Genomic DNA, 17,812 nt, shown 5'->3' with positions numbered 1-17,812 from the left:
ATAGAGTGGATTATTGAAACGTGTTAAAAAAAAAAAAAATCAGAAGTCCTATATAAGTATACTATTTTAAGTATGAAAAATTCTAGGAAACATCATTTTAGGGACAGTATCTTCTCCACACAGTCTTGAGTATAGCCACAGGAGGGCACTGCTTCCTCGGTCTAGGATGCTAAAACTTGGCTGACAGCACATGCCTGTAATTCAGAAAGTCATTCGGTACCTTTGGTTATTTCTTTATTGTCAGTAAGGCCTCCGCAGAGAGAAATGGCAATGGAGGGCAAATCTCGAATTCCATCCGAGGTGCTTTCAACTCCACTGTCAACACCTGAGCTCCCAACAGACTGCGGAGACTGGCTGGCGGACCGCGGCCCTGTGTCATTCGTGTTCTTACTTTGGACATTATCCCCACTGGAAAAGAAAAATCGGGAATTCAGTCTTCATGTATTCATTCCCAAATTCTCTCCCTTCAACAAGCACCATTTACATCTGACACACACTTACGGAAAAAGAAAGGAAAGAAAAAAAAAAAAAAAAAAAAAAAAAAAAAAAGAGAGATTACCCTGGTTTTGCCATATAATTTAAACAAAGTAGTATAGGACTCATGTACCCTCACACATTAGATTACTTCTACTTACTTGCCTAAACTAGGCACGTATAATTAACTTCACTTATTTACAAAATATAGGAAAAACACAGCAATAAACTGGACAATCTTAGTAGACGAAATAATGCTACTATAAAAAGAGTTTATGCTAGTAGAACTACTCCCACATAGGAAAAAGAATAAACTTATTAGTTTATTATTTCATTTATATTAATTATATAAACTGATAGCTAAACTCAAAACAAAGGATGTGTATGTTTGTGTATTTATGTCAGGTATATATAAATAAAATGCTCTACATATAAACTACTAGGATTAAAATTTTAAGAAACAATAAATCATTATAGCCACTTAAAATCTGTGTATAGATGAGATCATTACTACAAAGTGCAGACTCAAACTCTGCTTTCCATTCCAGATTCATATTAATGCACTTGAGAAAGGAATTTTCAATCCAATTTTTTCTCCATATTACTAATCTCAGTTTTATTGAAATGCTAATATTACAACAGCTGTGTTTAAGCAAGCAAGAAAGAAAAATAAAATGTGCAAGCTACTTTACTTGTTGCTCAATGACTTTAGTCAAATGACAAGAGTATGTGGAAAGAAGACTATAAATGTTATAAGAGGCTCTAATAAAGATTGGAACAAGTTGGAAATTGTATGTTCAGGGTGCAATATTTTCATAAATAAATCTGTCATGCGTCTTCCAAAAATTATTTTCTAACATTCGTATTTATAGGTAATCACCCACAGTAGAACATTACAGCAATAATTTTGTGCTAATACTGTTAACACTAAGGTATGTTCTTCATGGTAATAAGCAAGGACACAGGGATAAATATATCCCAAGGCCAATTGCTCTCCCAGGGCACATGAGTAACACTCACAAACATCAGTGTACATTACATAACAACCCATAATCAATATAGGATGCTTAATTGACCAAAATAGAAAAATCAGTCTCAAGCCCACTTCTCAGGCCCAAACGCAGGGCCTTCCAGAAGCTCAAATATTCCTCTCTACAGTTTTATTTTCCTTCTGCCTTCACCTCTGCTTGGACTCGGAAAAAGAGGTCTTATCTAGTTGGCAATGAAGAGTTTGATCTAAATCAGGAAGGTGACAAGAGCTCTTTAAATAGTAAAAACATAAGCAAAGGACTTATACTTCTTGGGGAAATAAAGTGCAGCAACTTCTGGATCCATGTCAGTGAGGTCATCTAAATAGACACCATCAGCACCAAGATGCCGGCTTCGTTTGTCTGTAAGGGATGGCACAAATAAGCCTATTAATGTGCATTTTCTGAGTAACAAGCCAGAACTGTTATTACTGTTCAACCATTCATTTTAAGATTGAGAAACCAGACAAGTTATAACAGTTTGTGAACTGTGTTTGTATAAAATGGTACTGCCAAAAATTTCAAAATAAGGTCCTCACATACATTGTTCAGACTTTGAATACACAAAATGGGACAGCAGAGGATTAGTTTTGCGATATGCCTAAGCCTCCTTATCCCAGACAAAACCACTGGGAATTAGAAATCAGTGGTCACTACAAGAAAACAGCAAAAGAAAAGTTTCTGAGTATTTGCATAGGCCTATTATCACAGGAAGGCAATCAGACCATTTAATCTCTGAGAGCTAATCTTCAATCCCCCCTTGCAAAAGGGAAATAACACAACAGACTATACACTATAGTCACGCATACACTGTAACTGGCTCATTACAGAGACAACTCACTGTTTAGTACATACAACTGTTGCGTTGTATGTGCACACGCACCATTGCAAGGGACAAGACAACCCTCCTAGGTCTTTCACTTGTACCAAACACATCGCTGTCCTGTTGTTGCTGGTATATCTAGACAATAATTACTCTAAGCCTAAAACCTAATTTGGAATTTATTCTAAATCCCACGATTTCTCACTGTCCTGATTTCCAACATCAAACATCAGAAAAGCAATCAGAAAAAAGTTACATAAAGACTCAATAGTAAGTGGAGTAACACTGCCATTTTCGTCTTCAAAGACAGTGGAATGTATGGGGAAGTCGCTAAGAAACTTGTATGTTTACTGATTAAAAAGCAGCTGCACAAACTGGGCTTATAAGGCTTACATAATTATAGAATAACCAAAGCTCTCAAACAGCAGATTTGTAAGCAAATAAGTGTAATGTGAAGATTATAACACTTATTACAGAATACCATGGACATAGAGCTCAGAAATCAAGAAGCAGAAAAGCAGACAGAGTTATATTTCACAAATTCAGGACAGGACACGTACCACACAGAATTGAAATTGCTCATGTGAAACAAAAGCACCTTATTTTATGGCAAATCTGTTGTTCATGCAAAAGACATACCACAACCCTGTACTAGAGCAGAAAGATTCCACAATTACCAGTGACACATAACAACTCGGAAAGTAGTCAGAGAAGGTGAACCAGCAGATCTACACTGTGCTTGTACAAAAAAGTGAAATCTCTCAATCTGTCAAATATGAATGAATTTAGAGCAAGTTTTGCAGTCTTGCTCATATGCACAGAGCTGACAAAAATCCCAGACCAGGGAGAATCTTCTATCTCACTACATGGCTCCTGTGAACAGTCTGCTGCACAGCTCAGGTTTTGAAGGTTCTTTCCAAAGCTTATTCCTTTCCAGATCTGAAAGTGCCTTTAGGGCACAGATTAATTTATATGACAATAAGGTACTTTATCACCATGAAATTTAAAGACAAAATCATACATATAAAAGTGCAGAATCAACAGCTTTACCTTTCTTTCTGGAAGGGGAATCTGTCTTGCCAGCTGGTTGAGCTGAGCAAGCTGCAGCTTGTTTTATTTCTTCATTGGCAGGCAATGGTGGTACAGCTGCTTCTGGAGACTCTGTCTCTGGCTTATTTGTCTCAGCTGGTAAGGGCTCACTTTCATCAGCAGTTGCTGCACCTGCTTGTCCAAGGGCAGGTAGAGGACTCACAGTGTTAAACTCCTCTATAGGAGAACTTTGGATGACCCGAAAGTGAGTGCTTTCAGAAGGATTTACATCCACCACACTGGGTTCCTTTGCTTTGAGCAGAGAACTGGCCTGTGAGGAAAAACAAACAGATTGCTATAAAGAAAAGCTCTTTGAAAATGCAGCAGCCAGAGTTTAACCTTTTCTGTTCATGCCAGTGAGATCAGATTCTCAAGGTAACCAACTACAGCAGAAAGCCACAACTGAGGTGGAGACTACAGTGTACAAAAGACTTCTCGGCTGTGCACTTGCTTGCACAAAATTCACCTGCATCTTGGGGCCAGGAAAGATTTGTTCTGCAATGTGCTCTACGGTCCTCATTTCCCACTTACCTGCCTAGCAGCACATCACAGCTCCCACCCTGCCCTCCCCTCTTCCTGCACAAATCCTAGCTTTTCTTCAGAAAGTAACCCTGACAAACAGAAGGGAGCGCAGACCGGAGTTCTTACACAATCAGGATGCTCTCAGGGAGCTGGACAGGGGGACGCTGTCATTAATCTATACCCCAGATTTAGATTTTAAATCACTTTATAGGAACAATTCTAGATCTCTGTGCATGGGACAGGAGGTGTTCTTACAAAGGGGAGCTGAACTCCTATAGTAGCAGCTGTATAGCCTTCCCGTCATAGCAAACAAACTCTTACATGAAGATCAATAGCATCTGTGGGAAAATAAGGGAAGATTGGCGAAGATTGTAAACATGCTCAAGTGACTTGCAGCTGAGGTGTTGAAAAACACATATATCATACTAATGGTTGTTTAGTCTTGTGTGTTTGACAAGTAGAACATCTGTGTTTAGATAACATAGGCCCGTGATAGACTTAGAGGCACCCTATCAAACATGCTTGAGATTCCTGCACTGCTGCAGGAAAGATCAAAGCACAATGATAAACTATGTCTGTGTGAATCCGTGATATACAGGCGAAAACAGCAGGTTCGGTGATCCTCTAGCGTGGAGTGAGCTCCATGGTGCCTGCACTCCCACTTATGTGTCTCTGCCTGGGTGCTGCTTTGGGGAATCCCCCAGTTGGCAAGGTAATGAAAATAAATTTATTCTTTGCATTTCATCCATGGTTTTCTGGTTGCTCCTGAGCCCTGCCTGTGCCAGCTCACACAGTATCCAATGTATAACTCCCAGTTCAGGTATGGCCAGACCAACTCCAAATAGCTTGGCCAGAGACACAGACTGGAAATGAAGAGGGAAAAGCCTCCAGGAATAAGATTTGCAATACACACCAGGCTGTATGACTGGGACAAAAATGAAACACCCAAATCCACTAACAGGAAACCCTAAATTCTAGACTGGAAATGCCAACCTGAAACTCCTGCCTGGACCTGTGAACTTAAATCAGTTCTCTACATACAGAAAATAGCTCCCAATTTTATTGGAATATACATGAGGAGGAGAATAATGCAGAGGTGATAGGACAGCTCATCTTTGGCCTACTAAACAAGAGGCCAGAGCTCTTCTGAAGGAATTAAGAATTCTGGATTCCAATCTCTGCTTTTTTCACTAGCTACCAACAGTGAATCAAAGATAAATCATAATAGTGCCATTATAATTCTGGTGCCACCTCCAGAACGCAGAAGTCTTTTCTGAGGAGGACACCCACTTCCCTGGCTTGCAAAGCAGGAATTTTGTTTCCTTATACTGTTCCTGATCCCATCACTCCTGGAGTCCTTTCTGCAGAGAAGCCAACCTTCAGCAGAAGGGGCCAAACCCTGCACCATTCCTGCTCCTATAGCTGCAGTATGCCACTGCAAACCTGACCTTTATTTCTCACACCCTGAGGCAGGCATAAGCCCGAAGTCTTCCCTTTCCTGCATGAATGCTCTGACTCCATAGCTATCATAAGGAGCCAGCCAGTACCTGACTGGCCTGCTGTGTACTCAGCTGCACATGGCTACTGTGCAGCATGGGAGACAACTCTGCTGGCACACTACAGATCCTGCCATCTAACTGGGCCAAATGGCTTCAGGCAGGAGCCAGGCACCAAGCCAGTCAGCTCAGCCAAGAGAACAGCACGTCTGGGCATGCAGAGATACAGAACTGCAGGTGTTTCTGGATGCTTATGTACTCAAGCAACCGATTTTAGTTTTTGTGAATCACACTGCTAACACCAGCCACCTAATTTCCGTCTAAGACCATTTATGAATTTCAGTGATTTCCCAAAGGAAATTTGGTTTGATTTTATATGTTATTTAAACTTTTATCTTTTATAAGCAAGGAATTTCCCTGTATCTCCTAAGGAGGAAGATGCAATTCTTTTACATAAAACATTGCAATTTATGTGAAAACAGGATCCATTCCCTCTTCAGCAGTCTACAACAGAGTAAGCGCTTGTGCCCATTAAAGAACAATAGATGCTAGCAGGAACTAAACAAATTATGTTGGATACCTTTGCAGCCTGGGGTAGCTCACCCCATGCCCAGTGCATGTGGGGATTATTCTTCAGGCCGCTTCTGTCCATAGGTTTACTGACTAATTCTGAGTCACTTTGAGGAGTAGGTGGGCGTGAACCTGATGGGCTGAAGAAAAACAAACAAAAAATATTACAAACCTGAAAGTAACCACAATGTACTAAGTACTTTCCAAACTGATATGCACCAAGCCAAAGCATTGAAGATGTAAATAATCATCAGCCAACTGAAAGTGTGAAAGCATGGGAAAAGAGTTTAAACAGTTTAGGATCCTCTTAGACTGGCATTCAGAGTTCTCATTCATTTTTTAGTAAGCACTGTCACAGAAGTAGGATTTGAGAGGCTGAAAGAGATGGAACGAGAGCACTGGATCTGAACATGTCAGGAGGATTTTTGTTTTTCTGTGTGGAAAACAGAATGGGGATGGTACCAGCAGCAGTAGATGAATAGATGTTAGTATTGTTATTATGGATGTGAAGTGCAGAAATTACTCACTCACATCAACAAGACACTTTATCCTGACTAAGTAATAAATTAGTCTAAGGAATCCAGTTGATTACTTCCTTCTACTAACTTGTTCAGTTCTATGCTTGATTGCATGTTTCTAGGGAAACCAGCAGGAGAGGTATACAAAGAATTTGAGCCCTTCCGGTTAAAAAATATTTAACTGTTTGTTTTTCTGACTAGTCAATATGAAATAGTTAATAATTAATTAGTAAATTATCCGTTTGTAGCATGTCTTTAATGTGGTGAAGTCAATAATGCGATCTCAAGTCAGCCACTAATAAATAATAATTCATTGATTTCAAGGACAAAAGGAAAAAAAACTGATTACCTACTCTGCCTTTCTGCATACACAAGTCATAGAATTTCACCCAGAATCCCCTGAACAAAGCCCATTATTTTTTCTCTAAGCCATAGCATGGTTTTGGTATACTCATACAATCCTGTTTTAAAAACTAAAAGTAACAAAAAAATCCACAACATTCCTAAGTTAAAGGTCCAAAGTGAGTTACCCTCACTCTCAAAATCAAAATGCTTCCTACATTTAGTATAAATTCTTCATGTTTGATTTATTTTTTACCTTCTGGATAAACTGAATATCCAAACCAGTTTTGCTTTTTCAACATAAGGCATTTTTGCAGAGCTAGCTGGTAGGGAATTCATTGGTCACAGAAAAAAAAATTACTTCATACTAACACAAAGCAGTTTTTAAATATCTGTGAATTTCACATCTGAAAAAATAGAAACCTAATTATCTACATTATCCCTTGTTTTCATCTATGTTGCAGTAAAATATACTTTGAATAGGGACAAATGCGATGACTTTTTAGCTACACATAATTACATTATGTAACTAAACTATAAAATTTATAAGCAATACCACTGTGGAAGATCTTTTTTTAACCCTAAAAATTTCAAATTTTTATTAGTCCTTAGAGTATAACCTACCATTTGACAGATAAAGGAATCAATATAATGTGATCTTAAAAGTAATTTCAAGCTCTAAGGATTCAAGAAATGTCTGGCGGGCTTTTCAGCAACTTCTACATCTCCCACTGACAAGTTTGTAGGATTTGCAGTATTTTCCATGCATCTAGGGCCCATTGAAACCTTGGAAATCAGGAGCCTGGGCACTTCAGAAAATCTCAGCAGGCAATAATGCTTCTACTGCTGCTTTAAGCCCAAAACATCTAGATTTAAGGAAGTGTTGCCACTGCACAAGTGCAACCTTCAAAATACCTACTGTTTACTTAGAAAAATCTCCAGTCTGGGCTTTGGGATACGTTCAGCCCAGGTTCACTTACCCAGCCAGACAACCTGAGAGAACACGGGCGTTGCTTCACTTTGGGCTAGAACCTCCGCATTTTGCAGTGAGAACACTGATGGAGGGGGGAGGGGGACACGACCCCTGCCTTTTCCATAATTTTCCCTGAAAATACAGTTCCCTTGTACACACAACTGAGTAGGGAAGAAGCCCAGGCTGTTACTCAGCACCAAGAACCATGATGTATATTCTCAGACACACATGCAAGTGCCAGAAATATGGCACTTGCATATGTGTGTATGTTAAAATAGGCAGAGTTCTGCTCAGAGAATGCTCTTACTGTGAAAAGCTACCCGATGGTCCATGCACTCTCTGGGTTATTGGCTCAGAGTAGATATAGCTACAAGTATAACCATGTTAAGTTATGAACAGGATGAGCAACTAACCCCCAAAATATTACCCACTGTCCCAAAACAAAGTATACAAAACACACGTTATCTACTGAACTTTAGACACAAGCACAACGGAGACATCTTAATTCTCATTCTATAAATACTACTTCTCTACACAATAAAATATAAGGATTTAGTAGTAACAATATGTTAGATCTTCAGAATCATTTTCAGTTGATTTCTCCTTGTAGATTAGTGTACAAATGCTAATATAACCTCAGGGTAGACCAGAATTATCATTGCAATGTCATCTTAATTTAAAAGGCCCAAGACCAAATCAGACTGCAAACATGCCTCCACAAGGCAAACAGTGGGTAAATTATTTTGTTTGCATAAAAGGATACTAAAGCATTCTTGTTCCTTATATACATAAGCTGCAATTTTCTATGTGACCCACAAACATTAATACAGGGTTGGTGGCCTCCTAATGAGATCTGGTTTTCCATTAGAGAAATACCTTTACTTTTTTCTTCATATGCCACATTGTTGTTTAACACTCAATAGCTACTCTCTCCGACTAATATCCTTCTGGAATAGCAACAATAATCTCTGTAGTTTATGGACGCAGATGGCAATTATGCCTACTACAGTTCTGTTCGTATACTTCCTGTTTGTACAGTTCTGCTTCCATATGTAATGCCAGATGTCATCTCCATTACCCACACTGGGACTATTTTGGCTGCTATTCATTTCATACTATTGCCACCAAAGTAAAATGAGACTGAAGACTAATAACAATTGCAATCACATTCCTTTACAATTTTTTTTAGCTTGGCTAGGTCAAATTAAATCCTGAATTTAATCCCCTGCTTGCACTAGGGGTCAATAAGGCTGAATACCAAGACCATGTAGGATTTGCAACCCAGTGACAGTATCCTGCAAATGCATCCATGGATCAGGCTCAAAATGGTTTCCTTACTCCTTACACCACCAAGATGTTTGTCTTGGGCTGAACTATGCCTTGCAATTTGCCTGTCCTTAAGTTAAGTGCTGACCCAGCCCAGCTGAATTTCTCTTGCCTTACACAGATTGCTGAGATATTGCAGATCAAAGTAGAGCCACCCATCCTGTCAATACTGCACAAAAAAGAAGGGGAACTTCAGTTGTCATTTAGATCAGCATATCCAATTCACATCCCATAAACACTGAATATTTGTGTCACAGTCCTACATATTCCATTAACAGCTATGATTGCACTTAATGTTTTCCCATGTCAAAGAATAAGGAACTTGTCCTGTAGCTGGCAGTTCTGCAATAGCAAACCACGCTGATTTTCACAGTGTTTCCCACTGGAAGCAGAGAGCCCTGAGAAAGCAGCAGTGTGCCTGAGAAAAGGCCTGTCCTGACTGATGCCAAATAAACCAGGAAAAGAAGGAAAGAGGCCTACCTCATGTACAAGTCACAACATCAGCTGAGAGCCTCTGAACCTCCTTTGAGGTGGCCATTACAGAGTTTCTTATTTCACATAGAGCAAAACAATTGCAGACACAGAGAGGGCCTTACTCAGACAAGTTACTACAGCACTTCAGCTGTATATCTAGACTGCAGTACAGGTGAACTCCAAAGCAAAGTTCATGGAGCCACCCAGAGCACATCACTGCTCCATCCCAACCTGTGTGCCTGCCCTTCCTTCCCATGAAAAACACTAAGGAGAACAGCCTTGAATGTCCCAGGATCTCATCTTGACTTGGTGCTGCAACATGGTCCAGTTAAAGAGGGCAGATCTAGAAGCTGAGAAACCTCAGGATTACCAGTTTCAACACAGCCTTACGCACCTAGTATGGCATCTATGTTGAGATAAGCAATGAGAAATTTAGCCTGATTTATTACTCAAAGCTTCCTCAGCATTAATGAAGAATTGTAGAGGTCATATTCAGACACTTACTTTAAATTTTTTAACTGAGTTGCTGTGACTTCTCTCCACCAATTTAAAGGAGAGAAAGGGCCTGGCTGCAGAATCTTGAGACATCTTGAATTTAAGATATCATAAACAGTGTCTGTATTCCCTTTTAGCTCTGTAGAAAGGAGTCCACAGTCAGAGGAATTCTACATTACAGCAGAGGCTTATGTCTGGGTCTCCTAAACCTTAGACAAGATGCCTTATCTATTGTGTCATCTTTACTCTGTAAGATGCTCCCCCACTGCAATCCAACATAAAGTCTTCCCCTCCCCCAAACCAGGGAACAAAGGAAGAGAAGTTCTCTTTTGGTACTGGGCTCCTCCCATCACAAATTTTGCACTCCTTATTACTCACTTCATCTCTGAGGCCTTTGTTTTGCTTTTACTTTTGCAACCTATGCACAAGCAAACAACTCAGGAAAAACATGGGATAAAAGTTTTCTTAAAATATACACTGACTGTAAAAAGCCACATGGAAATGTCAATCTTCAGGGGAATGTAAGTTTTCACTAGCTAAGTTCTTCCTCTTTTTTTAATCATCTTAATCAACTTCAGTTTTAACACAGGTTTTCATTGGCCTGATTTTATATTAGCCATCCTCATTCAACGGATGATTCATCGAGGTAACTTACCTCCAGACAATGCCCACAAAGATACAAGCAGAGGAAGCGGTTTTCAATATCACTTTCTTTCAAAGTGCCTGGGTTAGCAATATGTGCAGTTATAAGTTCAATGAAGTTCACATACTATTAATGTGTTACAAGTGTATTAATGTGTTAAAAGGATTAAAATGCAGCCCAGAAAAGAGGGAGGACAACTGTTCTACCTGTCTGGAGGAGAAAAGTGAGAAGATTGCTGAGGACAAGAGTTAGATAGGCCTCCATCTGCTGGAACAGTGAGAAGAGAGGATTGCCCTGTGCAATCTATAGGCTTACTGGACAGCACAGCATGTTGATAGAAAGAAAAACAGGGTGTCATTATTCACAAATGCTGATTAACATAAGTTCTTTCTGCATTAGCTACATGAACGCTGAATTTACATCTACAGTTTTCAAAATCCAGAATACTGCAATCAGGAAACAAACAGAACATACCATTCAAAAAGCCATTGAAGGGGCTTGACACATGCTATCACCAGACTGGTGAAGCTAATCACTCTAAGCTTTACAGTCAGTAGAGAAAGTTTCTTTCAGCATGCAATTCAAAACATTTAAATTAAGCCCTTGCTTTGAAATAACCTCCTTGCTCTCCCTTTCTCTGCTGCTTAACTACAGAGGCAGTATACTGAGACTATCTGGTTTCAAATATAGAAAGCATTCAGCTGGTAGTTGACAGTGACCATGTTTGATACCAAAATTTTTAGTAAGAATTCATATAGCACTAGCATGTAAGAAATCAAAAGAAGATTATTTAGAACTGTACTATCAGAAAAAGTACCTCTGAAGAGGTGACCACTCTCCATCTGAATGAGGGTAAGACGCAGACTGAGAAAATGTAGAAACTGTGGGAGCCTTTATGTCAGATAAGTCATCAACAAACACATCCGGAATGGGGATCCTAGGTATAGGGAAAGACATGACATTTAAAAACCATACTTGATTACTGAACTTACACATACTTCAGATAAAAAAAAAAAAAACAAAACAAAACAACAGAGAAGACTTAATACAACCTGAACTAAAAGGAGATAGAGAAATGTTATATCTGATTCATACCTTCTAGTTCACACAGTATGATGGAGGATTGTTCTTAAGTTTTCAATGTCATTTTAATTATTTTTGTTAGTAACATTCTCAATAGCTTCCTTTCTAAAGGTTTTTCTTAAAGAAAGATGTTCATCGACCATACGTACTGACTTAGATAGATATTACTGTTAGAAGGTATGGAATGGAACATAACCCCAGCATTAGGTTTACATTATAGATCTCAATTTCACTCTGATACCTTGAATTGTCTAATGGGTCTTTTTCTTCCTCTGAGCTAATCTCTATAGGAAACATGTCTTCATCTTCTGTCGTGTCTCCATTGTCTTCTCTTTTTAAGCTGTCTATTTTATGGGTAGACTTCCTCCTCTTTTTCCTCCTTTTTTTCACAGAGCTACAGACTGGAGATGTTTCAGTAGCGGGCTGGGATCCATGGGCTTGGGGTTGTACTTGTGAGGATACACTGGTGTCCAGGGTTCTTATCCTGTCTATGGAGTTCCTCTTCAGCTGAGCTTCCATTAAAGCAGTTCCCTCAGTCAGAATTGGAGATGTGGACAGATGATAAGGAATTACCTCCTGAGAAAGAAAAAATGCAAACCATGTAACATATTAGTTCCTCTGCCAGTCATAAATCTGGTTCTAAAATATATGCACAATTGCCAAAATCTAAGTCATTTATTCCCAGAAAAGTAACAAAGATTAGACAACCGGGTGCTTAGTATGATCCTATAGCATATGGAAATTGTTCCATAGCGGCATCTCCTCAGACAAGCCAGGAACAATACTCTTAAAAAAGAGGATCATCTGAGCATCTTATACTGGCCAGGTTATAGCATGAGTCCCTATTCACCTGACACTAGACACAGATCAGAAAAAAAATACTAGTTTATAACCTGAATATTTTGTAAAATCCAATTCTCTTTCACAACTCAGATGCAGAGAGTAGTCAGAGAGGTCAGTGGTTTATAACTAGGTCACAAAAAAATCCTCTTATTCAGTCATAGACACACATTTCTAGACACTCAGGGAAGCATTTCTAGGAATTTTCAGTCACCAAATAACTGTTACCACAGAGAAGATTTAAATATAGAGATGAACACTGCACATGCACACACCTCTTACCTGAAACTAGTAGTATCGCACTCAATATAAGAATTTGAACTCATCCCACTTTGGACAGTGACAAAAATTATTTGGGATATCTGAAGAGAAGTGCCCGTAAAAAGCTTTTCTTATGTTACATTACATGCGGACTATTCAAAACTAGAGTGACCATAACTTATATTGACCAGTATTTAATCACACAGCTCCACAGCAGGCCTTCTCATTTAAAAATAATTCCACATGAGTAATAGTTGCAAGATCACATCTTTGGTAAATAGCAGAATTACTGTGCACACAGATGTTTACAGGGCACGTGCACTTTTACTGGCAGTCTGCTGAGTGCATATGTTCAAAGTAAAGTTTTCTGCAAAAAACAGGTCCATGGACATATTAACTTCTGTTGTATATATCTTCGGAGCATGTGAACTGTGTACACATTATTTCTGTTCACACACTGGTGTGCGCATAAACTCTGATTTATTTTTTAGTTATGTGATTACCTCCTTTAGATTTTTTTCAATCTCAGCAACGTAAAAAACAAAGCAACTGCATAGTATTAAATTTCCATTGCAGAAACTTGTCCAGAAGCTTTCAAAACTATAAAACGGGTAAAGGTACGTTTTTCAACAAAATCCCTAAACTCAAAACGGACTCTGAAGAGCAGACACTGAATTTTTAACAAATTAAAATTAGTTTGACTCTTACCTGATCATTATCCATTTCCTGCACAAAAAAGGCTTCTCCATTGTCTCCTAGTTTCATGTGCAAATCTACAGCCTCTCCATTAATTTCTATGTCAACCTGGAGAAAATAAATATATTCTCAAATGAAAATAAAGTTATTTTAGGTGCACAGTTCCTGTTCAGCTATCCTACCACTGTCATTAGGCAAATGCTTCTCAGGGAAGCGTAGGAAACCTTACAATAAACATAAAATAGTGAACTTCTGTTTCCCTTCCCTCCCCTCCTTCATAAGGCCATTAATTGTCAGAAAGTTTTTCTAACTCATTCAGCTCATTGCTGTCTTGCTCCTCGACTCAGGAAGGTTTATACCCATTATATAAAGACCTGAATCTTTTAAAATGCAATTCTGAATGCTTTACTCACCACACAAATCTTTTTGCTCTTTTAATTTATAGCCTAACTTTGCATTGTGCAAGAAGTGCTCATGCACTTCTTAATATACAGTCTTTCAAATTCATTAAACAGACTTCTCTTTACACTATGAGAAGCACAAGTAAGAAAAAATGTCTATTTCTTCCACACATTTATCTCATCACTATACAGCCCCAACTATTTCCATTTCTTCTCAGGAGGATATTTCTCTTTGCCTATAACTGTCCTTGCCACCAACTCCATTTTCACTGGTGGGTTTTTTTTGGAGACTTGGACAAGCCTACATTTACATTATATTTCAGGACACAGTGTATTATCAGCACAGTAACATTTTCAACTTTTACCCATCCTAAATCTTAGTATTCTTTTCTGATTCATGTAAGAACTGAACAATGTCCATGGTGACATTACGATCTTTCTGCTGAACAATTATAGCTACATTAGAACCTAGACTATATGTAGCTACAAATTATTTCCTAACATAATCTGTCATGCATTACTCACTGGCAACTTCGCATCTGATATCATATTGCCAAGTCATTCAGCTTGGTTACATTTATCTAAAGGTCCTCACTGCTTTTTCTAGCTTCAATTAACCTCAACATTGTGTTATCTGAAAATATTACTTCATGATTAACTCTCTGTAACTATCAATGAACATGTTAAACAAAGGGGTCTTAATACACAGTCACTAATGAAATCTATTATAAACCCAAATCAGCACATTCCAAATTTTGCTCTATTGAAAATAAATGTTACAAATTTCATGGTTTGGTTTGGTTTTATTACAGTCAGTGTCTTATAAATTATGCTTTGAAATGCAAGAATCAAGTAACAACCATTTTAATTGAATCTAGCCTCAATTTGGGCACTTTGTAAAGCGTGTCTAAAGAAAACCTTGACTACCATACCATAGAACATTCAGTAACTTTCATGCCATTAGAATTACCCCACAGACAGAACATATCAAAATTGTCAATTTTCTTACCACTTTCTCCCTAGAACGTAGGACTCCCATTTTCCCAAAGCGTACATGGAAAGGGGAACACTGCAGATTTCCATCTGGCTGACGTACAACAATTATATCTATACATCCCGACAATGTGGCTGGGTTTAGTCCCTTATAAAGCTCCTTCACAGTTACAAACACTTGCCCTGCTAACTGTCCAACGTAATTCATGGTTTGGACCTGAAAGGCAAAAGATAGAACAAATCAGATTTTGATCCCTGCTTTATATTTTAGAGACATTTGAGAGATGGAGATTCCACCAATGGGGGTATTCTCCTGTTTCATGAACAACAACACACAGAATCATGATTTCCAACTTAATTATTTACAGCTGATGCATGTTTGTAGAGAGCTATTGAAAGACAAAAGAAAAGGAGACCTTGTAAGTCAGAGAACTGTAACAGCTTTCAAAAGTTCATAAAATCAGTTGCATTCAAAACCACTGTCAGACTTTTAGACTCTGCAGCTCATAAATGTCTCCAATTATCTCTTAAGAGAAAAGCATTACTTCCAAAATAACATCTCCTCCTATCATTTACTGTGCCCTCAACACCAAATATACTTTTCTGATGTATGTCTACAGGCTTTTAAGGGCAGGGCAACTGAATGGTTTTTAGCAGATCTAATTTTCCACTACACAGAAGTCAAAGACTATTTTCCCACTTTACAGGGATTTCTCCCATTAAAAGATTACTATAATGCATATGCACAATAAATATGCATTAAGGTTTGACATGTAACCTTCAATCCAGAGCATCTGAACTTTAGAGTGCTTCCTAAAGCAACTTCACCATCCATGTTTTAAAACAGCCTTTTAGTATCAGCAGGTTTATTAAAAATTAGGCATGTGTTGATGATTGAAGTTTTTGGCTTTATTTCCCTTGCTCCTGGATTTATTTAGTATTTAGCATCTAATTTCCTGCTTCTACTCTGTTAATGCACATTCTGTTTATGTTCCATTACTACACTTAGTCCCCTAGACAGGACAGCATTCATACTTAGACATACTCAAAAATTCAAAAAGTCTTTTAAGGGCTCTCAAAGTATGAATGAATTTAAGCAGATACTTTCCTGAATAGTATAGATTTTAAGGACTTCCAATATTTATTATTTTCATTATTTTTCCAACACGTCTTACAAGTTCCAAGATACTGATTTTAGAAAAGTCTTTGTGCACTCAGTATAAAGCATATGCCTCATATACAAGTTCTTTGCTAGGCTGGACTACGTCACTGGGACGTCATTACTAGGCTGGACTACATCACCTGGACATCAATAGAAGAGACACTTGCAGGGTAGGCAACAGTAAAACTCCCATTGATGGTGATGAGAACAGAACTGAGCTCAGAGTCTGAGAGACAGTCACTGCACTGAGCGGCGCGGCATGTGTTAGCCAGCAGCATCTGCTACAACAGAGACTCTCTTTCAGCTGTGTTCTTTTATAAACAACAAAAACATTTAAGTGTGAAATGTTGTAAAAATAGTTCCAATTTTTAAATGTGTTTTATACTTAGAAACAAAGAACTATTAAAAGAACACAGTGAAAGCATTACAGTAAAAAAATGGAAAGTTAGGAAATGCTGTAACTGAAGCTGGTCTCTTCATGCGTAGCTGTTCTAATCAATTGATGATCACCTGTGTTTATTTCCAAAAGTCCCTCCACATCGGATGAACTGAAACTTTGTTTTCTTCTCTGTTTCTGTTGCAATACTTGGGTATCAGAACACAGACTATGCTCTGAAGGAAGGATTCTTTATACACTTTGGGGCTTTGTAATAGTCACCACTACATTGCCCCTCAAAAGTGATGATGACCTCCCCATCTGACAACTGGGGAGCTGAATCACAAAAAGATTAAGATTAAAACCAGGCACTAACTTTGGAAACAAACAGACTTTGTTGAAGTATTTAGTACACAAGACGGTAACTAATGAAAGAACAACCCCTAAATACTGTTTGGAGAAGCATTTTTGCACAGCCCTCAATTCAGGCATCTAGAAAGTGCCACCTACTAAAAGACAACACACAAAAAATTGTAGAAAGAGCAATTATATTCAGTTCTCCAGCATTCAACTGGTATTAGCACTTTGGGGCTCCTATTATACATTAGAAACATGCCTTCCTGAATGCAAACCTAGGGTAACCTGTTTCATGGGGAACTGTACTTGAAACTCATGCTGCACCCTATGTTGTGTCATGGAACAACAGGTTGGAACGGACCTCTAGAGGTCACCTGGTCCAAAAGTCTGCGCAGAGGAGGGCCAACTTGGACCAGGTTTCCCACGACCTTGGTCCTGTTGAGTTCTCAGTGTCTTCAAGGATGGAGATCTCTCAGCCTCCCTGCACTCCTATCCCTATGTTTACCTGGCCTCACAGAGAAAATTTTCTTCCCAATATCTAATCTGAATTTCCCTTGTTGCAACTTATGCCCATTGCCTCTTGTCCTCTCACTGTGCACCTGTTTCGGCTCTGTTTCCTCTATACCCCCAAATGGGTACATGAATTCCCTGAAGACTGAACGAAACTAGCTCTCCCAGCCTCTCCTTTTACATCATAAGCTGTTAGCCCCCTAATTATCTTGGTGTCCCTCATCTGAACTCTTTAAAAAGATGGCACCACACGGGCACAGACGCAAGTTCAGAAGCAAGCCTCCAGGGTGACAGATATAAGCAAACTTTTAAAATTTTCCCTTTGCTTTGGAAAAATACTTTGGTTTCTACTGGGGATTT

The 17,812-nt window shown here is 38.7% G+C and overlaps 1 protein-coding gene across 6 annotated transcripts in view; it reads right to left on the bottom strand.

The window, feature by feature from the left end:
• Positions 1-17,812, bottom strand: part of LPIN1 (lipin 1) — a 91,433-nt gene that overhangs the window by 27,625 nt on the left and 45,996 nt on the right. For 4 of the 6 annotated variants that reach the window (XM_082481855.1, XM_082481853.1, XM_082481852.1 and 1 more), the window contains 9 exons: positions 15,064-15,264; positions 13,666-13,761; positions 12,098-12,432; positions 11,591-11,710; positions 10,980-11,087; positions 6,013-6,142; positions 3,376-3,685; positions 1,772-1,865; positions 221-408 (listed from right to left, as the gene is read on the bottom strand). In XM_082481855.1, the coding sequence (XP_082337981.1) occupies positions 221-408; positions 1,772-1,865; positions 3,376-3,685; positions 6,013-6,142; positions 10,980-11,087; positions 11,591-11,710; positions 12,098-12,432; positions 13,666-13,761; positions 15,064-15,264 (1,582 nt within the window). The remainder of the gene's footprint in view (positions 1-220; positions 409-1,771; positions 1,866-3,375; positions 3,686-6,012; positions 6,143-10,979; positions 11,088-11,590; positions 11,711-12,097; positions 12,433-13,665; positions 13,762-15,063; positions 15,265-17,812) is intronic. The other 2 variants (XM_082481856.1, XM_082481854.1) reach the window with 1 other exon arrangement.

The sequence above is a fragment of the Vanellus vanellus genome (assembly GCF_965231255.1).
Source record: "Vanellus vanellus genome assembly, chromosome: 3".
Lineage (NCBI taxonomy): Eukaryota > Metazoa > Chordata > Aves > Charadriiformes > Charadriidae > Vanellus > Vanellus vanellus.
Note: the sequence above shows the minus strand (reverse complement) of the source record. Positions and strands in the feature narration are given on the sequence as shown.